Source organism: Brachyhypopomus gauderio, unplaced genomic scaffold (genome assembly GCF_052324685.1).
Source record: "Brachyhypopomus gauderio isolate BG-103 unplaced genomic scaffold, BGAUD_0.2 sc90, whole genome shotgun sequence".
Lineage (NCBI taxonomy): Eukaryota > Metazoa > Chordata > Actinopteri > Gymnotiformes > Hypopomidae > Brachyhypopomus > Brachyhypopomus gauderio.
In genome coordinates this window covers 820,778-848,163 of record NW_027506911.1, presented here as the reverse complement: position 1 = coordinate 848,163, position 27,386 = coordinate 820,778, and the positions used below count along the sequence as shown (strand labels likewise).

At 43.0% G+C, this 27,386-nt stretch overlaps 2 protein-coding genes across 2 annotated transcripts in view; one reads left to right on the top strand and one right to left on the bottom strand.

Annotated features, from left to right (window-relative positions):
- Nucleotides 1-5,013: 5,013 nt before the first annotated feature.
- LOC143493624 (NLR family CARD domain-containing protein 3-like) lies at nucleotides 5,014-25,967 on the bottom strand. The gene is made up of 13 exons (XM_076992151.1): nucleotides 25,163-25,967; nucleotides 24,056-24,889; nucleotides 23,562-23,729; nucleotides 20,568-20,676; nucleotides 19,710-19,817; nucleotides 19,450-19,596; nucleotides 17,868-17,922; nucleotides 16,489-16,693; nucleotides 13,905-15,684; nucleotides 9,830-10,000; nucleotides 8,718-8,891; nucleotides 6,350-6,396; nucleotides 5,014-6,015 (listed from the first exon to the last, which is right to left on the bottom strand). The coding sequence occupies exons 5-13, from the start codon at nucleotides 19,757-19,759 to the stop codon at nucleotides 5,474-5,476; spliced, it is 3,171 nt and encodes a 1,056-aa protein (XP_076848266.1). The 5' UTR covers nucleotides 19,760-19,817; nucleotides 20,568-20,676; nucleotides 23,562-23,729; nucleotides 24,056-24,889; nucleotides 25,163-25,967; the 3' UTR covers nucleotides 5,014-5,473.
- LOC143493636 (testican-3-like) overlaps nucleotides 25,870-27,386 on the top strand; it is a 36,124-nt gene continuing 34,607 nt past the window's right edge. The window contains exon 1 of the mRNA XM_076992181.1: nucleotides 25,870-25,894. Coding sequence (XP_076848296.1) covers nucleotides 25,885-25,894 — 10 coding nt within the window. The 5' untranslated portion in view covers nucleotides 25,870-25,884. The remainder of the gene's footprint in view (nucleotides 25,895-27,386) is intronic.

Sequence of the window (27,386 nt, the reverse complement as noted above, 5' to 3'; positions counted from 1 at the left end):
CCACTTGCGTCCGTGTTAAGGTCATTTGTAGACGGTGCCTTAGACGTTGCAGCGGTGACAGCAGTATATTTAAAAGAATACGTTTTTAAAATACATCTATTCCTGTTTTGGTTGGTTTTGGTTGACGTAAACAAAGTTGTAGGTGTTTGTTTTGGTTGCTAGAAATAAGAATTTGCATATTTTGGCACTTTTAACTTGAAGAAAGAATTCCGATTATGCGAACGGAAAACGAACTTTACCAAGTTTCCTAGTATGCATATGAGTGACCTTTGATCCTATTAAAATTAACTTAAAACTATGTAGTTATAAAGGAGTGTGTCCTCTTATGGTCCGACAGAGATGTAGACTGTGTGAATATATTTTTCGCTTCACTATTTTCAACAAGCTAACGCTTAGTGCGAAAGTTTAAGGTCGGCTCTGCTGCTTTGCGAGTCACACGATCAGATTCCCGCATTTGTTGATGGGCAGAGACGAACATGTGAGTGGGAGATGCAGCATAGCCTATCGTTTAACTTTTAAAATACAAACTCAAAAGAAAATGGTGGATATTTTTCCAATGACAAAAAATCCTCACCCATAAAAAAATAATGTTGTTGTATCACCTGTCGCCACAGGCGAGTGAAATAATTATATTACTCGCAAATTAATATTCATGATCGCGATTGAGAATCACTCGTGAGGTGAACATGAGGTGATTAAAGCATATGATTGGATGAACATGACATAAATCACACATGATTTGACAAATGTATATTGGCCTCTCCCCTCACGCCCAATCCTCACACTCAGTAGGCTACATGGTCCAGAAGAGATTGAGGTTATGAAAGCCAGAGCAGTTCAGGAGATGTAATCTTATCTGTCAGAGCAGAGTGGCACCTCTGACTTTGAAACACCTCAGCAAGCTTCAGCATCAGCAGAAGACACAGCAAGTGATGCAAAGAGACTAAAGAAGACTCTTGGAAGCTTTTCAAGAGGACAGTCCCTGACAAGGGAGTACACACAATGTAAGCAGAGCTAAACAGCTACTTACAGTGTTCTCCAGCAGACAGTGAAAGCGATCCTCTTGCATGGTGGACGCTGCATGAAATTAACTTTCCTCGGGTTAATCGTTTAGCAAGAAAATACCAGCTACCAGTGCAGCCTCGGAAAGGCTTTTTAGCACAGGAGGCAATATTGTAACATGCCAGCGGTCAGCACTGAAGGCTGCTACAGTGAACATGCTGGTCTTTTTAACAAAGAACTGAATTATTTCAGAAATTAGGGTGAACATTTGCATATGTTTGTGGAAGAACGCTGGAGTGAGCAGGTAATTCTTCATCTTCCACCTTTCTCTGATCCTTGGTCTTCAGTGGTGTCTGTATCAGTTACTGGGACACAATGTCCTGCTCTTCTTTTATCTGTTGTTCTGTCTTGGTCAGTGTGTCCACTGTAAAGAAGACATGAGGATATAACGAGGATCCAGCAGTGTCACTAGCACCAAACATTTTCTCTCCTCCATCCCTGCAAACCTTTTCTGCAGCAGGTTTCCCTGAGTGTTTCCATCCTCCTCGTGTTATGACCCTCTGCCTGAAGCTCCATCTTCAGCACAGCAATGCTTGGGATGACACTGGAGATGGAGCCTCTGAACTGTTGATCTCAAGAGGAACTTCCTCAACAGGTTCCAGCATGTCAATCAAACTGGAAATTATGTCCCATTGATCAGCAGTTGGTGTAGCAAATGTTCCCTAATCACCAGTGTAGATGTTAAGTGTTTCTGTTCCAGCATTTCTGCATCATCGCTGGTCTGACCAATCAGACGCTATACTGCAGGACTGTTTCGAGCATGTGGATTGGGAAATGTTCTGTGATTGGTCGAGCAGCGTTGACGAGTACGCAGACACAGTCTCCGCCTTCATACGCAAGTGTGCCCTGTTGACAAGTCCACGTATTGCCCAATCAGAAGCCCTGGCTGAACTGTGAGGTCCGCTAGGCCCTTAGCACACGCAGCGCTGCTTTCACATATGGAAATACGCAAGAGTACAAGAAAACCAACTACGCTCTGCGTAAATCCATCAGATCAGCTAAACGGGTGTACAGGGAGAAAGTGGAAGCACAGTTTAACACCAACAATACACTGAGTTTATGGCGGGGACTAAACACAATCACGGACTATAAATCTGCCTCTCACACTCTGCCTATTAACAGCAGTGATTTACCGGATGAGCTAAACCACTTCTACGCTCGTTTTGATAGTAACCTCACTGCCCCGCTGGAGAACGCCCCGCCCACCATTGATCCCAACCCCCCCTCCGTCAGTGATGTGCGCAGAGCCTTCAGACGGGTGAACCTGCGCAAGGCAGCAGGACCAGACGGCACACCAGGTAGAGTGCTGAAAGCTTGCTACAGGGTTGCCAACTTTTGACGTTCGCTTGGAGTGAGATTTTAACGAAACGAAAGCTGTTGAGCGGGGGGGGCGAACGTAAAATGGACACAGATTCAGTGTTATATCGCCGGTGGATGGCGCCAGAGCTAGCGAACTAGTAACATATTGAATCATATATGTGGATCTGAGGTAAATAAACTGGATATTTTTTTTCGGCATGAGATATCGGAAGTGTGGCGTGAGAGCATGTGAAAACGGTCAAATGCATGTGTCTCACGCTCAATGCGTGAGAGTTGGCAACCCTGCTGCTACAGAAAATTAGCAGGTGTTTATGCAGACATCTACAACACCTCACTGTCTCTCTCTATCGTGCCAGCTAGCTTCAAACTAGCCACCATTGTGCCAGTCCCAAAGTCATCCAGCATTACCTGTCTGAATGACTGGCGACCTGTTGCCCTGACCTCCATCATGACCTCAATGCTTTGAGACGCTGGTCAAAGACATCATCTGTTCCTCACTGCCTGCCACCCTGGACCCTCTGTAATTTGCGTATAGGAGAAATAGATCCACTGATGATGCAATCGCGCTGACGCTGCACACTGTCCTCTCCCACCTGGACAAGAAGGACACGTATGTGAGAATGCTGTTTGTAGACTACAGTTCAGCATTCAACACCATCGTTCCTTCGAAGCTCGACAGCAAACTCCGGGATCTGGGTCTGAACAGCACACTGTGCAGCTGGATCCTGAACTTCCTGACGGACCGACGGCAGGTGGTAAGGATGGGCAGCATCACATCCTCCTCTCTGACCCTCAACATCGGAGTCCCCCAGGGTTGTGTGCTCAGCCCGCTCCTGTACTCTCTGTACACCCACCACTGCACTGCTACACACAGCTCCAATGACATCATAAAGTTTGCTGACGACACAACGGTTGTGGGCCTGATCTCCAATAATGATGAATCGGCCTACAGGGAGGAGGTAAAAATCCTGGAAGACTGGTGCTGGGAGAATAACCTCTCTCTAAACGTCAGTAAGACCAAGGAGCTCATCGTGGACTACAGGAGGCGGGAGAGAGTACACCCAGAGATCCACATCAATGGGACTGCGGTAGAGAGGGTCAGCAGCTTTAAGTTTCTGGGTGTTAACATCAGCGAGGACCTAACATGGGCAGTGCACACCACACAGGTACTGAAGAAGGCCCAGCAGCACCTCTACTTCCTCAGAAGGCTGAGGAGGTTTGGTCTGAAGCCCAGCATCCTCAAGACCTTCTACACCTGCACTGTGGAAAGCATTCTGACTGGCAGCATTACCACCTGGTACGGGAACTGCACTGATCTTGAGAGGAAATCTCTGCAGAGAGTAGTACGAACAGCACAGTCCATCACCGGGGTTCAGCTCCCTAACCTGCTGGACTTATACACCAGCTGCTGCCTGAGGAAGTCCAGAATGATCATAAAGGACCCCTCCCATCCTAGCAGGACCCCTCCCATCCTAGCTGGACTCCTCCCATCCTAGCTGGACTCCTCCCATCCTAGCTGGACTCCTCCCATCCTAGCCACTGTCTGTTCTCTCAGCTGCCGAGTGGTAGGAGGCTCAGAAGCTTTAAAGCCAGAACCAGTGGGCTCAGAGACAGCTTCTTCCCCCATGCCACCAGGCTCCTGAACAGCCAGTAATCTCGGCTCTGACCAACCCACACCCTCCATTACATGAATGAGCACCAAAGCACTTTATTTCACACTACACCTCTGCACTGCTGGACTATTGGACTTAATAATACCAACCCGAGACAATACTCCACCCCTGCGCTCCCATATACTCACTCCATACCTTAATAATACCAACCCGAGACAATACTCTAGCCCTGCGCTCCCATATACTCACTCCATACCTTGCTCTGACATCAATACAGCATCATACTCACTGGGATTACAGGCACCTCTATACAACAGTATAATCTCCATAACCTGTTACATTCATCTCCATTTTCTGTGCAATATCACATGTATATTTAATATATTGTAGATATCAAAAATTGGAACAATACTTATTTTTAAGACATACAGAGTAAGCTTTAAATGTACATAGTTTAAATTGTTTGTAATTTATACATCTTTGTAATATTGTTGCTGCAAATTGTGGAACATGCACACAAGTTTTTCACTCACCGGGGTACCTGTACTCTGGTGATGTGACAATAAATCTGATTTTGATTTGATTTTGATTCATGTGGTGCGTGGAGCTCCAGTGAGTGGGTTCAGACTGAATGATGTTGTGCTGGAGGAGGCCAAGTTCTTTTACAACTGTTCTCAGATTCTGCTTTGCAAGCACAAAGTGGTTGAAATGTTTATCAATGTTCTTTAGCTTGGCATTAATGTCCAAATGACGTTAAAATTCAAATAAAATGTCTGTGTGGTAGTTTTAGAAGTGAGCAAAAAACTGAAAAGTGCACTGAAAACAGAGAATCAAGCAAAAACAAACGTGTGCTTAAAACAGTGAAACAAACACACTTAACTGTGTGATTCTTGTTTCTCTGCTCTCACTGTCACTGGTTTTGCTCGGTTGTTTTGCTCAGTGTGTCTTACTTGCTCAATTGAACCTCATCTTTGCTCTCTTGTATTAAAGACAGTAATCTCACTCCATAGGACTGGAGTAAATTTCAGTGTTTCTCTTTAATGGACAGAAGTATGCAAATGTACATCACACCAAAACATAAAACACTTTACATAAGTTGCAATTTAACCAACAAAATCACACACAAAATCCTATACTTTGCCCAGTTATGATACTGTATATCAATATGTGGTTGTCTGCTACCATCTACTGGACACATACCGGAACTGCAGGGAAATTTCTGCATAAATGTAAAATACTGGATAAAACAGTAAAATGTAGAAGCAGGTTCTACACTGCACGGTTAACTACTCTGTATGTAATCACAGGACTTTATTTACCCCTAAACCTAGAAATGCAGAGAAGACTGTTGAGGCAAGAAAAAGAGGAGGGAGAGAGAGAGAGAGAGAGAGAGAGAGAGAGAGATTTTGTTCTCCAGTTGTGTGTAGAGGAGTGTGTGTTTCCATGGAGACCCAGGTGTTGCTCCGGTACACAGGAGGTTATTCTAGCTCACACACACACACTGAGGAGTCAAAATAATAAAACCTAAACCCTGCATAGAGGGGCTCAGTGAATGTGGAGTGGAGTGTGTGTAAGTGTGTGAGTGTGTGTGTGTGAGAGGAGACGCTGTAGAAGGACAGAGTGCCGGCCGGCCAGTCCAGATACACTCCTACTCTGTTGGAGCTGGAGGGGGGGGCAGAGATGTGAGTGTAGTTATTATTGTGATAGACAGAGTATCTGTTATTAGTGCAGCGCAGCTTCCAGGACTTTATATTACGTCCAAACACACAGTCATCACTGTCTCCTTTCCTGCTGATTCCTTTATATGTCACTGCTATATCAGCATCTCCACTCCACTCAACCTCCCAGTAACAGCGTCCAGTCAGACTCTCTCTACACATCACCTGATACCAGTAATCAAATCTCTCTGGATGATCAGGATACGTCTGCTGCTCCTCCACAAACGTCACCTTTCTGTTCCCCTCAGACAGAGAGAGATGTGTGTGTGCTGTGTTTGGGTCCAGTGTGAGCTCACACGCATCTGCACACAAGAAGAGACATTAGAGGAGACCACACAAATACTGTGTGTGTGTGTGTGTGTGTGTGTGTGTGTGTGTGTGTGTGTGTGTGTGTGTGTGTGTGTGTGTGTGTGTGTGTGTGTGTGTGTGTGTGTGTGTGTGTGTGTGTGTGCGTGCGTGCGTGTGCATCTGTGTATATGTATCTGTGTGTGTGTGTGTGTGTATATATAGATATACATGCTGGTTATATTTTCTGTGTGTGTGTGTGTATATCTGTGTGTGTGTGTGTGTATATATATCTGTGCATATCTGTGTGTGTGTGGGTGTGTGTGTGTGTGTAACTACATAACTGCTTACATTTTCTTAGTCCTGGTTTGAGACTGATCTTTCCTGCATGATCCACCCTAAAGAACACACACACACACACACACACACACACACACACACACACACACACACACACACACACACACACACACACACACACACAGAGTTATTTTTTATTCGGAAGGCTCTGTCCTGAGAGAAATATAGAAATTGAGGAAGAAAGCTCTATTACTCACACACACACATGCACCTAGATAACTGAACTGTCTGTCCCACACACACACACACACACACACACACACACACACCTCTATAGGGTCTAGACTTCACAGATTACATTCACTGCCTTGTGTATGGAGTCAAACCCTTTAAAGAATATTCCAGGATCAATAATTAACTATACTGATAGGCTACTGATAAAAGTAGGTGTGTCCAGGGTGCAGCTCTCTGTCCCGCAGCAAACTTTAAGGCAACCAATTAAAGAGCTTCTCCAGATCACATGCTTGCCAAAAGTTTAAGGACCTACATAGATACCCATTAGTCCAGCGCCCCACACACAGGAAGTATACGGTACACATGTAATGTCACAGACATTCAGTGGACAAAAGGAGAAGGTGAGACTCCACTTCGAACTGAGAGACTCCACGGACCCGGCAATTCGAGCTGCCAACCCTCAGATTCGCACTGGACGGAAGTGGAATGCATCCCAAGCAGTTGACCAGGCAGTGGAACGGCTGAAGCACCAGGAGATCGTTGGTGCTACACAGTTGGGCAGATCTGGTCTGGGATGGGCAGTAGCACCAAAGAGCTGGTCCAAAGCGACCAGGAAGGAGAGGAAGGATCTTGTGATCTCTGAAGTTGCCAAGATGGAGGAGGAAACATACAAGATTACAGCAGTGAGCCAGCAACAGCAAGGCAGATGGACTACTTGGGAGGCTGTGCTAAATAGAACCATCACTTGGGCCGATTTGTGGAGAACTCCCCAGGCAAGACTGAGCTTTCGGATTAGGGCCACATACGACACCTTACCGAGCCCCCGGAACCTTCTCACCTGGTTTGGCACAGAAGAACGCTGCCATCTCTGTAGTTTCCCAAGTCCAACCCTAAAGCACATCCTCTCCGGATGCAAGACAGCGCTGTCACAGGGAAGGTACAGGTGGCGGCATGACAAGGTCGTGCGCAAGCTCACAGAGATCCTGGAAGCCCGCAGACAGCAGGTAAACCGGTCAGCAAGCCTACCCACCTCCCCGATGTGGATCCAGTTTACCAGGCCAGGGACGACAGCACGGTGCAGCACGGGGACAGAGCGGTCGCTCCTGTCGCTAGGAAGTGAGTGGCAGTTGGCAGCCGACCTCAGCCGCCAACTGAAATTCCCAGCAGAGATTACTATAACATCCTTGCGCCCAGACATCGTGCTCTGGTCAGCACCTGCCAAAGCCGTCATCATGGCAGAGCTGACAGTCCCATGGGAGGAGCACATGGAGTCCTCGTACGAACGGAAGAAGGACAAGTACACAGAGCTGGCAGCAACGTGCTCACAAGCTGGGTGGAGACCATTCATCTTCCCAGTGGAGGTCAGATGCAGGGGCTTCACTGGGACATCCACACAGAGGCTACTGAAAACTCTGGGTGTCACAGGCCCTAACAGGAGGCGAGCTTTTCGCAACCCTGCAGAGGAGGCGGAGGAAGGGAGCTTCTGGCTGTGGCTCAGAAAGAAGGATGGCACATGGGGGAAAGAAGCTCTTGAGGGAGACGTTCTGGTATGTGGTCAGTACTTGTGCTTGATTCAGGGAGATGGACGTCCCTGACATGCACAGTCCCCTGCGACTCATTCCACACACAACAATAATAACGCTGGGGTCAGAGAGTGGGGTGAATACAGATCCTTCAGCAGGCTGCAGGGGGCGGCAGGGAGACGTCCCTGTCGCTGCTCCACCACCCAGAGATGTTCTGGGGGATAATGGAGCGAAACATCAGTGAAGGGTGCCCCCCCCCCAGCTGACGACCCTGCAGCCCACACAATGGCACCGTCGGAGGTGTGTCAGGCAGCAATGCCAAGCAGGTGTGACCACCTGTGCTTACATCTAGATAGAATTATTGATCTTTTTTTAAATGTACGATAATTGTCAGTATTACTAGTTTCATAATACTTTTGCAATATATAATTTACATAAGTTCATATGTCTAAGTAAAATTTTTTTCTCTGGATAATTTGATGAGGGTGGCACCCCAGCGGCCCCTACTGACGAGCTGCCACTGAGGTCATGTATGATACTGTATGTATTTTAGGAATAAGACCATGTGTGTGTCATGTGTGCTGTTTCCATGTATGACACTGTTCTTCTCACATTTGGAGTGTGTGTTCACACACAGGGTGTTTAAGGGGATTCCTACATACCTGAGTGTGTCCAGTCTGCAGTGGGGATCCTCCAGTCTAGCAGAGAGCAGCTTCACTCCTGAGTCTCCTGGGTGGTTGTAAGTCAGATCCAGTTCTTTCAGGTGGGAGGGGTTTGAACTCAGAGCTGAAGCCAGAGAAGAACAGCCTTCCTCTGTGACCAAACAACCAGACAATCTGCAGAAAGGAGGAAAAAGAGGGAGAAAGACACTGTCCTCACTGCATTTGCAGAGCAGCCAGTATGGGGCGCTAGAGAGGCCAGTAACTAGTGGAGGCTTCACCCTGTGCTTTATAATAAACTACTGTCATGGTGAGGTTTCATATCCATTCCTCACATATGATCCTACACCACCAAACACCCTCCACAATATTAAACCTAATAATCCTAAACTGCTTAGCTCTGAACTTTGATATAATGTTGTCAAATGTGTGTGCACAAGCACTGAAAAGGTGGTTTTTTCATTACATGTCATTGGGGTATTGGGGTATTTATCATATGTGTAAATGAAATCAAAAGATATTGCCACATTTTCTTTCACAGTAGTGTAGATGTCTGGATTTGGAACATTAATAACACACTTGGGGCAGAGCTGTTTTACAACCTGCGTGTTTGTCGCTTCTATGCAGGTGTGTGTGTGTGTGTGTGTGTGTGTGTGTGTGTGTGTGTGTGTGTGTGTGTGTGTGTGTGTTCAGCTCTGTGTAGGAGTGTGAACGTTTCCATAAATACCCACATACATTTGAACAAGGGCTCATCTGAGTCTCTTTAGAGTGTTACATTTCTCTTCTAGGAGATTATGTAAATCTACTTATGCATCACACATTTTTCTTTCTCTCCACAATGTGGTCAGTCAATGAAATGTAGTTCATGTAGATAATTTTAACAGAAAATATTTGAAATTAATAAAGAACGAAAACCTCATAAAATAAAGAATGAAATTGTCTTGCATTGCATTGTGGTAGATGTATTTATACTGTACTCAAAGGAGTTTTATTATTTTAAAAAAGGAAATTTACTTTTAAAAGTACATAAATATTTATCTTAATATTTATTAAAACCCTGTAGTGTCACCACACTTCACTGTTTCCATTCCAGATTAAATTGACAGAAAACTCACCTGAGAATCTCCAGTTTACAGTTTGAACTCTTCAGTCCAGCACAGAGCTGCTCCACTCCTGAATCTTGTAGGTCATTATTATTAATCTCCAGCTCTTTCAGTGAGTTTTCTGTTTGTAGAACTGATGTGAGAGATTTGCAAGACTCCTCAGTGAGACCACAGCCAGACAGTCTGTAAAGGAGGAGTAAATACAGTACAAAATACAGATTAGGGATGCAAATTATCGATTAATTCATTAATCGTTAGTTGATTGATCTTATCGATCGACTTTCGATTAATCGATAAGCGGCGTTTTCCACCTGAATTTCAGTGTTTCAATAGGGCTTTTAAAAATATTAGCTAAATATACTGCTCAAAAAAATTAAGGGAACACTAAAATAACACATCCTAGATCTCAATTAATAAAAATCTTTGAAATCAGTTGAAAATCTCTCATTTCTACCCGTTGTCTGTTCCATTTGCACAAGAGCAGTTGAAATTGATTCACAATCAGTGTTGTTTCCTATCTGAACACGAAGTGTGGATGACTTGGAGTTACATTGTGTTGTTTAAGTGTTCCCTTTATTTTTTTGAGCAGTGTAGTTAAAACACTTTGGTCAAAAAGTATATATTATATTATGATAATTATATTGTATTATATGATATATTGCTCAAGTAATTATGCATTAGGAATTTTTTATGGTATAACAAAATACATTCTTTCATTTAAAAAAGGAATAAATTAAGGACTGGCTCCGTTCTTGCATTTGAAACATTAGACATTTTAAAAAATGTAAAAAAAAAAAAATTTAAAGAAGAAATTAAATAGAGAGCCAAACAGAATCTTATTGAGCCCATGTTTGGACAATGTTTCTAGCTTTGTAGTGAACACATGCTGTAACGCGACCGGAGAGTGCCCAAGTCTCCACAACATCATTGAGCTTGTCAGCTAAATTGTCAGCGGTGTGTCTGTCCGACATGTTCGTCGTAATCAGCACTGCAGATTTTAGCTGCCAGTTCTCGTTAGTGTAGTGGCACGTCACGGTAATGTAACTTTATGTTGTTAGAGTCGTCCAACAATCTGTTGTAAGGGCTACAGCAGTAGTGGTAGCTAGCTTTGTTTTAGCTCACTCTTCATTTTTCATAGCGAGCTTCGAAAACGCTCGCCTTCCCAGTGTAGCTGTGATTTTAGGTTGACCAGGTGCACTGGTGATATGCAGGACAGCTGCATGCACAGTGTTCAAATGATAATTGAGTGAGCTAGTGGAACTGTTGTACTTCAATACCGCATTACACAGAGAACATTTGACTTCTTAGCCTAAATTAACAATGTTGAAATTGTAGCGACTACTACTCCTCGCAGCGAGTTCCCTAACAGACAGGCACTTGGCCCTTTAAGTGACACTGGGAGAGCGGCGCCTGCGCGCGCCAGGGGAGGGGAAGAGAACAGTGCTGTTGTTTGAGTTGCGTGGAAAATAAAGTTTCCCTCCTCGGGATTTTCTGGATTACGCAGTTTCTGCCTCGTTTCCCGAACCCGCTTCAAAATGGTCCCACACCGCACGTCTTTTCGCCCGCTTCATTTTGTTTTCCACTCTGGTCTTTCGCGACACGTGTTCACCTCTCGTTCTTACACTCTGTTCAAGTTACTACAGGAACGCTCTCTAACGATTAATCGTGATTAATACATTTTGATCGAGTAACGTCTTAATCGACAATTAATCAAAAGTCGATTAATCATTTGCATCCCTAATACAGATCAATCAGATGATGCTGGATTCCAGAATCTGAACTGCTGATTAAATTATCCTCTGTATCTGTTATGCAGCTCAACCCTGGAGACTGCAACTCCCAGAATGCCCCACGTCATCTGACCCGTTCCTCCTCCCCTCAGTACTAGTTCACAACTGATTCTCATCATAGGCTATTATTTATATCACGACACTCAATAAACTCTTTGTGAAGTATTGCCGACATTTTGAAAGCATACCAAGAGTTTTTCCTGTATTCTATTCTCTTTGTGGTTCGACCCAGTTTGGCTAGTTCACTGCTCTCCTGGATTCTCCCTTTTTGTACCTCTGTCTGTTTTTTCTTCTTTTTGTGTGTACCTGACCTGGACTGCTTTTTTGGCATTGACTTTGAATTACGTCTGGATCCCTCTCCCCAGTTGTTTCCTCCATCCATCCATCCATCCATCCATCCATCCATCCATCCATCCATTATCTGAACCGCATAATCCCGCTAGTCGGGGTCACGGGGGGGCTGGAGCCAATCCCAACATCTCCGGGCGAAGGCAGGGTACACCATGGGCAGGTCGCCAGTCCACCGCATGGCCAACACACACGCACGCACACACACGGGCAATTTAGCATGATCAATCAACCTAACACGCATGTCTTTGGACTGTGGGAGGAAACCGGAGTACCCGGAGGAACCACACCACCGTGCCGCCCCTGTTTCCTCCATTTACTTCAATAAACAAAGTGTGTTTAAGTCTGTGTACGTTTGTGACTAATATGTACCCCACATCACAGTATCTTGTAAAATAGGATGAAATTAATTACATTAACAGATTTAAAAGTATCAAAGCAGAGGCCAGTAACTGTAGTGGAGGCTTCACCCTGTGCTTTATAATAATCTACTGACATGGTGAGGTCTCATATCTCATATGTTCATGTAGTTAACTTTAACAGAAAATATTTGGAATGAATTAATAAAACTTCCTCCACACCCCCCAATCTTTGGAGGACAACTTTGTTTTTATGTACAGATCAAATGATAACAATTCTGTATAATACAGTGCAATAGTGATAACAATTATTGGGGTTAGGTGGACCATAAGAAGATAGAATATAGAAAAGAGGGGGAGAGAAAATAAAAAGGGAAAAGACAGAAAAAAGGGGAGAAGTAACCACAGGGGAGCAGCCGGGAGAGGACCGGGCACGACAAGCCCCAGACCCAGAACCAGCTGTCCTCACACATACACTCAAACTCATATTTACATTCACCCCCATGTATACACCCCTACATACATACACACACCCCCTTATATACACCCTCATTATGTATACACCTACACCCATCCTTATACACACACACACACACACTCACACTCACACTCACACTCACCCTCATATATAGACCCTCACACATATATACAACTACACAAACATACACTCCCACACACATTCACCCACACCCATATACACTCTTACGGACATGTATACATCCACAAACATACTTACACATTCATCCCAATATATACACACACACACCCATATACCCCCCCCCCCCCAACATGTACTCATTCACCCACCTATACAAAAAGAGACAAGGACAAAGACACATTCATCCAAACTAACACACCCTCCATGGCGGGGGCAAATGGCTGGACCAGCAAGGATCGGCAGCAGCTCCAGGATGCCACCAGTCCAGCCCCGCGCTAGCGACCCATCCCTGTCCCGGCAGGGAGCAGGAAACGGGTGAAGGAAGACATTCCCACCCCTCCACCCCCAGTGCTGTGTAGTGTGTAGGTGTTGGTGTATATGCATGTATGGTAGTGTGTGATACTATGGTGTAGTTAAAATTGAGGGGACAGGTGCTGGGACAAACGTGGGCAAAGCCCCGGGCCACTGGTCAGTGTTTGTCCACACCGTCCCCTCAAAAGCCCTCAATGTGTAAAGTGCAGTAAAAACTGAGGGACAGACAGTGGTGAGGAGACGGGTGAGGTCATGACAGCAGGTCCACCTCATTGACCTCTGGGTAACATGCCTGCCCCCCAGGATCCTAAATGTATGAGTACTGTATGTGTACTAGTCATCTAGTTAGGAAAAAGCCAGCTAGAAAAAGCCAGCTAGTTAGACACCGTGTTTCACACATTCATCCTATATATACACCCACACACATTCATCCTATATATATACCCACACACATACATCCTATATATACACCCACACACATATACACCCACACACCTTCATCCCATAAGCACAACACCCAGGCAACACCCTGCTGAGGGCCAGCACCCCCCCCCATAGACCTTCTGATTCAGGAGCATCCAGTGCTATGTCACTGTGAATCTCTGAATGAAAATACTCACATGACTTTTCTGGATGCTTTGACCACTGGCAGCAGTCTCAGTAGACATTCCTCTGATGGGTCATATTTATTCAGGTCAAATTTACCCAGCTCCTCTTCTGAGTTCAACATCACAAACACCAGAGCTGACCACTGAGCAGGAGAGAGGCAGGCTCCACGCAGACGAGTGTCACCTCCTCTGCTCAGGTATGTTTGGACTTCCTGTACTAGAGAATGATCATTCAGTTCATTCAGACAGTGGAACAGATTGATGGATTTCTCTGGAGAGGGATTCTCCCTGATCTTCTCCTTGATGTACATGACTGTTTTCTCTTTGCTGTGAGAGCTGCTTCCTGTCTGTGTCAGTAGTCCTCGTAAGAGAGTCTGATTGGACTTCAGTGAGAGACCCAGAAGGAAGCGGAGGAAAAGGTCCAGATGTCCATTCTGACTCTGTAAGGCCTTGTCCACTGCACTGATGAGGGAGTCAGACAATGTGTTTTTGACCAATCCCGGTTGTTGCTGTTCCAGCACATTTGTGTTGGTGGAGATGAAGGTAATGAACACATATAAAGCAGCCAGAAACTCCTGAACACTCAGATGTACAAAGCTGAACACCTTCCCCAGCTGTAGACCAAACTCCTCTCTGAAGATCTGAGTGCACATTCCTGAATACACTGACATTTCTCGGACATCAATGCCACTGTTTCTCAGGTCTTCCTCGTAGAAGATCAGGTTGCCTTTTTCCAGCTCTTGGAAAGCCAGTTTTCCCAGTGCCAAAACATGTTTTCTAGGTTGTTGAGTGTCAGTATCACTTTTCTGATCATACTTTTGGTTCTTGTGTTTGATGTGAAATATCAGGAAGTGTGTGAACATCTGAGTCAGAGTCTTGGGGATCTCTCCACTCTCTTTTTCACCCAACATCCTCTCTAGAACAGTGGCTGCAATCCAACAGAAGACTGGAATGTGGCACATGATGTAGAGACTTCTTGATGACTTCATGTGTGAGATGATTCTGTTGGCCAGACTCTGGTCTCTGATTCTCTTCCTGAAGTACTCCTCTCTCTGAGGGCCACTGAACCCTCGTACCTCTGTTACCTGATCAACATTCTCAGGAGGGATCTGATTGGCTGCTGCTGGTCGAGAGGTTATCCAGAGGAGAGCAGAGGGAAGCAGATTCCCCTTGATGAGGTTTGTCAGCAGCACATCCACTGAGGTCGACACTGTTACATCCCACACGCTGTCATTGTTCTGGAAATCTAGAGGAAGACGACACTCATCCAGACCATCAAAGATGAACAGAATTTTGTAGTATGTATAGTGAGTTGGTTTTAATTCACGTGTTTCTGGAAAAAAGCAATGAAGAAGCTGCACCAGACTGAGCTTTTTCTCCTTCATCAAATTCAGCTCCCTAAAAGGAAGTGGAAATATGAAGAGAACATCCTGATTTACATTTCCTTCAGACCAGTCCAGTATGAACTTCTGCACTGAGACTGTTTTACCAATTCCAGCCACTCCTTTAGTCAGCACAGTTCTGATGGCTTTGTCTTGTCCTGGTAAGGGTCTAAAGATGTCACTGCATTTGATGGGTGTCTCCTGTGTTGCTGGTCTCCTGGATGCTGTCTCAATCTGTCTCACCTCATGTTCATTATTCACCTCTCCACTCCCTCCCTCTGTGATGTAGAGCTCTGTGTAGATCTCATTCAGAAGTGCTGTGGTTCCATGCTGTGAAATTCCTTCATTAATTTTCTGACATTTTTCCCTCAGTTTGGATTTGAGTTTTCTGTAGCAAGCAGGGGCCAGTTCTGATGAAGAGGAAGACAACAGCACACATGTTAATGTCTTTAGGATTAATCATAACAGACTCATCACAGGAAATACAAGAAAAGACATCATTATTACAGTCCCCCAGGGGGCTGTGGATTCCTGTGGAGAGTACACTTCTCGCTGATGTGTGATTGGTTGTGTAAGACTTGTGTTAAAATTGTAAAGCGACCTTGAGTATCTTGAAAGGCGCTATATAAATTGAACATTAATTCATCACTATGAATAGATAATTAGTCCCCATAGAATGGCCATGATACATTCAGGAAATTGAAGTACTGTAAGTGTTAAATTAGAGGATGGTTAGAGTGTCTGGGTATCAATAACACTGAATGATCAGCAGTTTGACATGGAGAACACATGGGTTCATGGAGGAAGCCATTAGACCAGCTGAAGTTCCACCACACACACTGGTAACTGTCACCTGACTGAGGAGACCTACAACTAGCAGACTGGACATCTGAGAGACAATGGAGGGAAATAGAAAACACACCTGTGTATGATATCATGAGACAGTGACCTGTGGTCAAATCTGATTGGTCAAATCTCAGTTCTAAAGAATAACAATGTATCCTCAAAACTCCAACATTCCACAGTCACATGACAACAGTGATAAATGTAGGAGAGTGTTGAGTCTGCACCTGAGCAGACTACACTGAAGGGAGGTCAACTGAGGACAGACCAACACTGATTTAAGATCCTCATTGTGAACTGAGATTCACCAACAGTGTCCTCCCTCTGAAGTAATAAAGTGATGTTATGATGTCATGACCCAGAGCTCTTACTGGTCTCTAGTGTGTTAGCGAGGTCTGTCTGGTTCATGTTCCTCAGGACGTGCAGTGTGATCTTCATCGCCCCCTCTCTGACACTGCTGTGATCCTCCTCATCCTCCACCTGTCTCTCAGTGCATGCTGGGTAATCTGGACTCAGTAGATTCTTGAATCTCTTAAGCTCATTTTTTACCAGAGAGATGATTTTGTGCTCCAGCTCCTGAATAAACAGTATCAGTAAAACTACAGTGTTACAGACAGATGATTATAACACAGGATAATCCATTAAACATAAGAGAGGACTGAACTGAGAGGGACTGGGTGGTCCTGTGGACATTATGGTTTATTACAAAAGTTAAAGTACAAAAGTTTAATATTTAAGTTTCAAGAATACAGTTTGAAGTTTTAGTATTAAGTTTAAGAATACAACCACAGAACTCAAACAAGCCAGAACATACCGGTAATACAATATCTCCCAATATAAGAACTACCACAGAACAAGAGAATTAACAGAGCTTAAATCATGGGCAGTCATGGCCTGGCGGTTAGGGAACTGGACTTGTGACTGGAGGGTCGTGGGTTCGATTCCCAGACAGGCCATGACTGAGGTGTCCTTGAGCAAGGCACCTAACCCCAACTGCTCCCCGGGCGCCGGGCTAGGGCTGCCCACCGCTCTGGGCACGTGTGATCCACAGCCCCCTAGTAATCACTAGTGTGTGTGTGTGTGTTCTGACTGCACAGATGGGTTAAAAGCGGAGGACAAATTTCGATTGGGGTGTAAAAATCACAATTGACAAAATATGGCACATTTCATTTCATTTTTTTTTTAAAATAGGACAGACTAACAAGAGAAGGGACAGAGATTAAATAGGACAGACTAACAAGAGAAGTCAACTGTGAAGAGGTGGGACTGATAATCACAGGGTGGAGTTACTGAATGGAAGGAGGGACAGACAGTCATGAAAAACACATGGGAAGTATAAACAGGGAAAGGCTGGGCGGGGCTAGAGGGACCAAACAGGCAGATTGACAGGAGAGGGTGGAGCTCAGCATGACACCCTACACACACACACACACACACACACACACACACACACACACACGCACACACACACGCACGCACGCACGCACACACACACACACACACACACATATGCATGCACACACACACACACAACATAATCAAGGAGGTAGACAATTTTAGATGTGTTCGGGGACAATGGCTAATTCTGGCACTTTTATAGTTATGTTTATTAATGTACACTGTCCCTGTCAAAAAAACGAATAAAAAAATAAAAGAAAATAAAAATACAAACACACACACACACACACACACACGCGCGCACGCACACACACACACACACACACACACACACACGCACACACACACACACCTTGAATACTGACTCCAGTTTGTCTTTAGAAATCTTTACAGGTTTCTTTTGGACACTGTGGACAAACAGAACAACAACTTTAATTAAAAAAATAGACATATAGACAAAATAGACATGTTTATAGACATGAATTCATATATATGTTACATTCATGAATACACATTACATTCATGAATACATGTTATATTCAGGTACATGATGATGATGATAATGATGATGTGATGTGATACATGTGGAATAACCCAACACATCTGAACATGTGACGGTTCACTGGGCTCCCAGACTGAGGGACACTGAACCCAAATGCTGTAGTGACAGTAGAACAAACACAGAGAACCTGCACCTGACTTTAACTCTGGTGATGTAGAATAATGTTTATGTGAATAGTGCCTCACTTTATTAGAAACACCTTGTACTGGTACACACTAGACACTTTATTAGAAACACCTTGTACCGGTACACACTAGACACTTTATTAGAAACACTTTGTACCGGTACACACTAGACACTTTATTAGAAACACCTTGTACTGGTACACACTAGACACTTTATTAGAAAAAACGTACAGTTCTGAATCAGTCTAGTTCTTGTATTTCTCATTGTGTTTACTCTCATAATGATGATTCAAATTGTAATCCTGTTCTTCACAAACTAAATACACAGCTTTACCATTGACTTCAATAAATACACATTTAGAAGTGAATGTTTTGTTAAAAACTGTCACTAATGTATCACTCACTGTAGGTCAGAGGTCACAGGTCCACTGCTAAAGTTAAGAGGCTCATCCTTGGACATGTTACTCTTCATAGACACAGAGCTAGTCATGATGATTGGACATAATGGTGGTAGAATCTAAAGGGGATATGTAAATAGAGTAGGAGGGGCAATGTGTATCTGATTAGAATATGTCACGGTAGGCCGGTCCGGCTCCTCAGGGGATCCGCCCACTTCACAACACTCCACCTCCCGTTCACTCCATAGATCACAAGCCCCGCCTACTGATCAGTTCTCTTCATTCCATGCACCTGTCACTCATTTCCAGTTGCCCTCTTTATCCGTTAAAGGTCAAGATTGAGTGACTCTCTTCAGAGTTCAGAGTGCTATCCGCTCCTCTGATCCCTTGTATTTAAACTGCATTTAACTGCTTTGAGTTGTGCTGTGTCTATGATGGAAATGGACATTAAAGTCGACCCAGCACCACCTCCTGTGTCTGCTGCATCTGTCACCTCGTTACAGAATATACCATATGAATAAACATTAGTGCTCCTCTGAGCCCTGGAGACTTTCATGTTGGGGAGAGACTCAACTGTACACCAACGTTGATCTATAATAAAGTGGGACCTGTCATTCTCATCAAGTGATCTTGGAGACTGTCTTCTTTATTTTATTACTCTGTTCCTTATTTGTTTAAGGATAATTCAGTGGTACTTGCTTTAATGTGGGACTAAGGAACCACAAATATTTACTCCCTCCACACAAAGGCAAGAACTGAGGAGGGAGAGAGAGAGGAAAATGTGGAGAATGAAGACTTAAAATACTTTCAGTCTGATTAAAGAATCTCTGTGTGTAATGTGTCACTCACTGTGGGTCAGGGGTCACAGGCCCACTACTGAAGGCAGGAGGCTCATCCATGGACCTGTCACTCTTCATAGACACACAGCTGGGTACTGGAGATGATTCACTCTTCATTAACACACAGCTGGGTACTGGAGACGCTGCTCTCTTCACCCTGATGAAGATGAGGAAAGTGTTGAGTAATTTTGTTCTTCACTACATCTCATTTATCCTGAATATTCCCTCTTCCTGTTTCCTCAGATTAAGTCCTGATGTAAAGCTCCTCACTTTGGGTCAGAGGTTCCTCCTCCACTGCTGGAGTTATGAGGCTCCATCATGGAGTTGTTCCTCTTCACACACACACAGCTGGACACTGGAGATGCTGCTCTCTGCTCCCTGTCAACAGTTCATCATAAAGAGGAGGAGCAGGACACTGAAACACTGATTATAATGAACCTGATGTCACGGCAGTGTGACTCCGCCCCCAAACACAATCCCAGTAACACTGGACACACTGGAAAAGGACATTTTAACAGATATGTTATATACAGTATTCTGTTATAACTGTTATATACAGTATTCTACATATACGTGAACGCTTGCTAAACACTTAAATGCAATTACACGCTACTTTAGCGCCATCTTTTGGCAACTTATATTAATGAATATTGACGATGTTTTTTTCTTTTTTTTACCAATGTTCCGCCTAAGATCGTCTAGTTTAGAACAAATAAAAATGTGATTTAAAGGCAAAGAGTTCTTCCAGTGTGACAATATCAGTGACTATACAGTGGCCTCTCTTGAAAAATGCTAAATAATATTTGAATCCATATTTAATTTTAAACTTGTATCTAAATAGTTATATTTAGGTATCATGAGTATCTCTAACTACAGTGACTCTTTGACGATGATCCTTAAATACAGATTCTCCTGAACAATGTTAAATACGACATGTGTGTTCACCTTCTCCGTGTCAGTAATCTACATTTCCGGAGTGACTGAAGTTCAAAAAGTTCGCCGTTTTGTCACAGATCGTTTCGTACAGATTCAGACTGGATTACGTCCTTTATCGTTAGAACATTAAACCAGTATATTTTGTACATAATGTAACATTTCAAACATTTCTGTAAGTGTTAATAAACTCACCGTCGTATGTCCCAGACGTGCGTTCATAAGGTGATTTTTATTTGGCGTTTACTTTCGGTTTCGTCTCATCTCATTTGGCCACACCTATGACGTAGTTTCCGTGCGAACACTAGGGGGCGCACAGACACAGAGCGAAAAACACGTGAACGTCATGGCCAGAAGTTTTGAGAATGATACAAATATTAATTTGAAAAAGCTTCAGTTTTTATAATGGCAATTTGCATATACCCCAGAATGTTATAAAGAGTGATCAGCTTAACAGCAATTAATTGCAAAGTAAATATTTGCCTAGAAAATGAACTTTATCCCCCAAAACACATTTCAACTTCATTGCAGCCCTGCCTTAAAAGGATCAGCTAACATCGTTTCAGTGATTGCTCCATGAACACAGGTGTGGGTGTTGATGAGGACAGGGCTGGAGATCAATCTGTCATGATTAAGTAAGAATGACACCACTGGACACTTTAAAAGGAGGCTGGTGCTTGGCATCATTGTTTCTCTTCTGTTAACCATGGTCATCTCTAAAGAAACACGTGCAGTCATCATTGCACTGCACAAAAATGGCCTAACAGGGAAGAGTATCGCAGCTAGAAAGATTGCACCTCAGTCAACAATCTATCACATCATCAAGAACTACAAGGAGAGAGGTTCCATTGTTGCCAAAAAAGCTCCAGGGCGCCCAAGAAAGACCAGCAAGCACCAAGACCGTCTCTTAAAAGTGTTTCAGCTGCGGGATCGGGCTACCAGCAGTTCAGAGCTTGCTCAGGAATGGCAGCAGGCAGGTGTGAGTCCATCTGCACGCACTGTGAGGCGGAGACTCTTGGAGCAAGGCCTGGTCTCAAGGAGGGCAGCAAAGAAGCCACTTCTCTCCAGAAAAAACATCAGGGACAGACTGATGTTCTGCAGAAGGTACAGGGAGTGGACTGCTGAGGACTGGGGTAAAGTCATTTTCTCTGATGAATCCCCTTTCCGATTGTTTGGGACATCTGGAAAACAGCTTGTTCAGAGAAGACGAGGTGAGCGCTACCACCAGTCTTGTCTCATGCCAACTGTACTATGTGAAAATATAATATTTGTGTCATTCTCAAAACTTTTGGCCATGACTGTACATTTGTATTTCATATGTATACATATAGGCCATAATGTGAACCAACAAAAAGTGCTTAGAAAGTGATTTTTGTTCCCACGTCTGGGCACTACTTTTTAAAAGTGTTTTTGAAAAGACAATACCCTTATTGACCTTGAGTTAAAAGTTCTCCGTAAAATATCCTGCAGTTTTTTGTCACAGTGCATAAATGAATATATATGTGAATAAAAAAAAAACAAAATTTCTATGCTGCTGGTTTTGCTTGTAACTTAATTCATCTCCATTTTCACAACCTAAAATATATCTCAAACTGACCTATACATGTACCTAAACATATAAGAGAAGTATTAATGCTTTAGTACACTCAAGTGTGAATTTACATTATGGAATATTGCAAATTTGCAGATTTCTTTCTTAAACTTCAGAAATTGACACCACACAAAATAAAGCATAAACACAATATGAAGTTGTATACACTGGTGTTTTATATATCAATTTTCAGTAGATACTGTGTAATCACAGACAGCAAAAAAGTACAGACTTGAGTCAATGGTGGCTGAAATAAATCAAAACGTTACTGCACCCCCTTTTGTTTTAAATAATGAATAAAATAATAAACACTACAATAAATGCAATATACAGCTACAAATATGTTTATACACAGTACAGAATGGTGTCTTAAGGTCACAGCATGGTTCATTCTAGCATTGAATACATTACTGTCCCTCGATCCCAAATACAAATACAAAGTTCTTTTCTTACTCATTACTATTATTCATCAATTTCACTGTCATCATCAGAGTCATCATCCCATGGAGCAATGTGCTCTGTTTCTTTTAAAGTATTTCCACAATTTTGGCATCTACATAAATCTGTACAACACGGGCTGGCAGACATACAGGAACATCTCCCTGTCTCACATTTGCCCTGCTTACAACTGCAGTGAACTACCTGCAACACACTTTCAGGGGCGGGTTTTAGTCATCCAGGTCACCGTTAACTCTCCATCCTCAAGGTGCATCCATTGCCAATGGGTGAAGGGGCACACATATTACTTTTCAGAGTGTGTCTCGTTATTGCTGCTTGGTAGTTTGTCCTTTTGCAATGCTGATACAGGGCATCACTTCTTGGGGCATGGATAGTTCTGGCAAAGCTGAGGTTGACATGCAGAATGTTTTGTATCTGGCATCGTTCACATCTGCCAAGAATGTCTGACCATACAGTTGGCACACATATTTGCAAAGCAGTTCAAAGGTCGACTGATCCAGGTTAAAACTACTGCCCAAATCTGTAAATGCAGTCAGGTATTCCTTTTTCTCTGAGACAAAAGAAAATGTCTTTCTTTTGCCCTTGCCCTGAAAGGCACTTGTAGAGTCACATCCTGAGAATGTATGGATCCCAATAAGTGCTGAACACACACGGGTGCCAAGAGCTGATGACACCTTGGCTATGTCAATGATTCTTGTTCTGTTGGTAAATCCAGTGAAAAAATACAACCTACAAGGTAAAGCTCTGTGCAAACTTACAGCAATTACTGCCACATCAGTATTAGGGCTCTTGATGACTACAGTCTTATGTTCCTGTGCAGCATGTTGTGCATGTAAAAACAACCTGGAATATCAACATAGCCAGCGTTGGTTCCTCAGTTGCACCCACAATCCAGGAAATCAGATTATACAATTTGAGAGGGACAACAGATTTTGTTTCAGTTACATTTAAGTCATCTGATGTGGGTGGCCATGGGCATGTCATCCCAGAAGCGTCACGCAAAAGCTTTTGTAAAATCAGTGCTGCACTATAAAGTGTCCTTGTGTCCTCTGTAGTGTCACTGAGGCACCTACACTTCACTGTTCCTGACCAGCTGTTGTATTTGGGGTTTTTTCACAGTCACTTTCAGTTTGTCTTACCTCAGTTGACTCTGTTGTTGTTCCTGTGTCTAATGGGTGAGGTTGCCTGTCTAGCAAAGTATCTGCAGATAACGTCTCGACAAAAACCACCTGACACATGTTGCGCTTGCTGGGAGAGTAAAACACCAGCTGGGGGAAGTCACGGGCTAACCGCCTCTTCAAATGATCCTGCAACATAAAAACAGTAAAAGAAGATCACAAAATGAGTGTGAGTGTGTGAGTGTGTGTGTGTGTATATATATATATATATATATATATATATATATATATATATATATATATATATATATATATATATATATATATATATATATACACATGTCATCCGCCATAGAATTGCAGTGGGGAACCGTCAGGGCCCTCTACGCCCTCTCAGAGGGCCTAAAATATTCTTAAAACAAATTTATATAATTTATCCAGTTTTTTTAATCTACTTACAGTTTGACAATCGACATCTAAAAAACTACAGAAATATAAGCAAAAAAATTATTCACCCGTGTCTATTCAATCTGTGTTGGAAGGTGAGGGGTTAAGTGGAAGCCTGTGAGCCTGTGTCTCCCCCTATCAGGACTGTAATGCCCGCTGAGGGCCTGGCAGTTACAATTCAGGCAATACCAGTTTCAAATGACAGCAAAATTGACCAATCATATCTTCCCTCTTAGTGGGCGAGCTTAACTGTGTGATAATTTCCGCCCGCTGTGGCGACGCTAGCTGTCTTTAGCGTACCACCGCTAGCTAGATTCGATTCATCCCTTTGACGTCCTCGTTGTTTACATATTCCGCTCCCGAGAAACACGAAGCTGTGAACCTTATTTTGCAGAAGTTATCTAGTACAGATATTATTGTTTATTGTGTTTCTAAAGCTGTACTGTCGTCTCAGCTTTTTATGTTTTACTTATTGCAGTTAATTAGGAAAGGAAACAAATTTTTTTCGGGGGGTGGGGGGTGGGGGATGGGAGCGGATTCCCCAGATTTATGAAGATCCTTCTTAGCTGGATCATTGTAAGTATCTCTTGGTTTACAATTATTCTATGGCGGATGACTTTTTCACAGAAGATCTTGTAGCTGGCATCATAAGTTGACTAATTTCTGCAAAAAATAAATAAACAGTGTGACTAAGGGCAGATAATTATTAGTTGATGCAATATGAAATATAGCAACTTACTGTTCTTCTTCTGGGGTCCCAGTCACTGCAGTGGACTTTGACAAGAATCTGGTGTACTGTCTGTAACAGGACTTACTGACCTCCAGGGACACACAGTCTTTGTCCTGAATATGAACAAGTATGCTAGTGTCTTCCTTCATCGTGGCAGCTTTCAGCAATTGGCCTTTAAAAATAAAAGAAAGAAGATATTTCATTTCCACAACAGGGACAAACAGTGGCAAATGGTGCTCTTTAATATGCTAATATGCTACCTTTCAGAACTCTCTCTTTTATACATGCACACACATACACACACCATATATATATATATATATATATATATATATTACACTTATATACTTTTGCATAATTTGTATAAATTATTTTACTTCTTAGCCTTCCACATGTTATTAATATCAATGAATACATTTTTTATAACTGTATTTTTTTTACTTACCTGCTGAAAACGTTTCTGCCTGTGACAGATGGTCCTTCTGGCGTTTGCCTCCAACAGATAGATACTTTTTCTTTCATATTTTTATAATGCAGGAAGCACAGGACCAACACAAGGACAAGCCCGTCCTGGACCCAAGTTTCTTTGTTGGGGGAGATGTAGAAGGACAATGTTTACAATGTTTACAATGTTTAAATGTTTCTGCTGTCCTCTGTCTCTCACCCTTTAAACCAAGCCACCGTTTGACGCTATTCCTGAATGTGTCCCACCGCGTTCATGAAAATGCATTTGCCTCTTCTTTCTTTAAAGATGCAAGATGCATATAACATTGTTTTGCACCCTTTTAAGCACTTTTGAAGCCAGTGTTGTCGTAAATTCTTCATCTCCACTACTCTGTGTTGACAAAACGGGCGCAGACATGTTGGATTTCAGCTCCAAAATGCAGCCACCTGATTGGTCTAGAGGGAAGTAAGTCCGCGAATCCGTATCACTCATGAAGAAAAGACTACTACGCGAGGAAGGAACTATAGCCGATTTAAAACACGAATAAAAAAACTGCAGGATTATACATGGAGAACTTTTACTATTGCGCTCTGCACCAATAGTTCATTTTATTAAAGAAAGAATTATTTAGTGCCCCATATATGGACACGGGATTAAACGAAAAACGTCTTCACCTTATGGCCTACAATGTATTATTTCATTATTCAGTATTCTCCAATGTCATGATTTCAGGTAAGATTAATTTCTCTGTACGTAACCAAGTTTATTTTCTAATCTGTATCTTCAGACAGTACGACGCGCACTTTTGCAGACGTAACCTGTCTTCGTGAACCATCTTCGAATTGCGCTGGTTTAAGATTTAGGAAATAAAAAAATGAAGTTAGCGGTTTAAACTAGTCAGTGTGGATATGGGACACCCCTCTGCCTTACATGTTTCTGTGGATTTTGAGTGGTTTTGTATAAGCAACGTTGAGAATTCTTAGCCTTAGAATTCTTAGAATATACGGTGTTGTGTGTAGAAACATGTATACAGTTTAAAGTGATCTATTTCAAATATAAACATGTTTAAGAGCACATAGAATTACATGAACAACATTACTGCATAAAAGTTTTGTATTTGATTGAACCAAACAGGTTAAGATTTGATTTAAACAGGTTACATTTAAATAAGTTTTATATAGCCTACGTTTCCAAAATATGGAACCAATATCACTGCAGCATTGCAACCAATCGTCTTTAAGCAGTCTATAAAAGAAAGAGTCTCTCTAGAATAGTTAAGTCTGTCTGTCTGTCTTTTGCTTGCCCCCCTCCCCCCTCTGGTGCACTTTATACTGTCAGCTAGTCAGGAGAAGTGTCTCTGTTTAGTTATATATGCAGGCCCGTTGACAGTCTTGCTGGGGCCCGGGACAAGAAAGTTTCATGTGCCCCCCCCCCGCGCACGTCATTTGAATTTTCTCTGTAGCAGACAATCCTTGAATTATGGCATATAGTATATAATATAGCCACACATCAAAGCTGTTTCTGACAGCTGACTCTGGTTCGCGCGAAAATGACGTAATCGCAGTCGCACCGCCGTGCGCGAGGGCCTCACGCGCTGTTGATTCGCGAGATCGTGCGCCTCTCGAATTTTGTAACTTCGCGTGCGCCGCGCCTCAGCGCAATGAACAAAGTCATATTTGCAGGGTTCATACACCTTTATAAGGTGGAATTCAAGCACTTGTACGTCACTTTCAAGGTCCATTTCAATATTTTCCAGCACGTTAAACTTAATTAAGTTAAATATTTATACATATAATCGAAATGATTGGAAATAATTCGCAGTATTTATCACAGTATTTAATGGATGTTTATTTTCAAAACGCCCTCAAATCTTAACGTCTTCACGAGAACTGTTCAGTCAGACAGCTATTTGTTGTGAAACGATGTAGTTACAATTTCAAACATTTTCAAGTACTTTAGCCTAAATTCCAGCACTTTTCAAACGTGGAACACAATGCAACATTAAAATTCGTTAGGTAAATATTTTTCCTTTCTTTTCTGCACTCCAGATTTCTGTATTTACTTTAACTATCCACCACTGTTTCCCGCTGTTGGGCGGGTACCAGCCGGTTACGGTCGGTGCTGGATCAAACCATTTTCCAGTGGGAGGCGGGGGTGTATGCACTTAATGGAAAATATACAGATAGGTAAAAAAAAACATATATATTTTAGCCATTGAGCTTAT

Excerpts from the sequence above, each read along its gene's own strand:
- LOC143493624 (XM_076992151.1), bottom strand. The coding sequence starts at position 19,759 with ATGATGGAGCCTCATAACTCCAGCAGTGGAGGAGGAACCTCTGACCCA. Across the intron at positions 8,892-9,829 it reads TGTAAACTGGAGATTCTCAG|ATTGTCTGGTTGTTTGGTCA; the intron begins GTGAGTTTTCTG and ends TCCTTTCTGCAG. Across the intron at positions 6,016-6,349 it reads CAAACCAGGACTAAGAAAAT|ATGCGTGTGAGCTCACACTG; the intron begins GTAAGCAGTTAT and ends TCTTGTGTGCAG.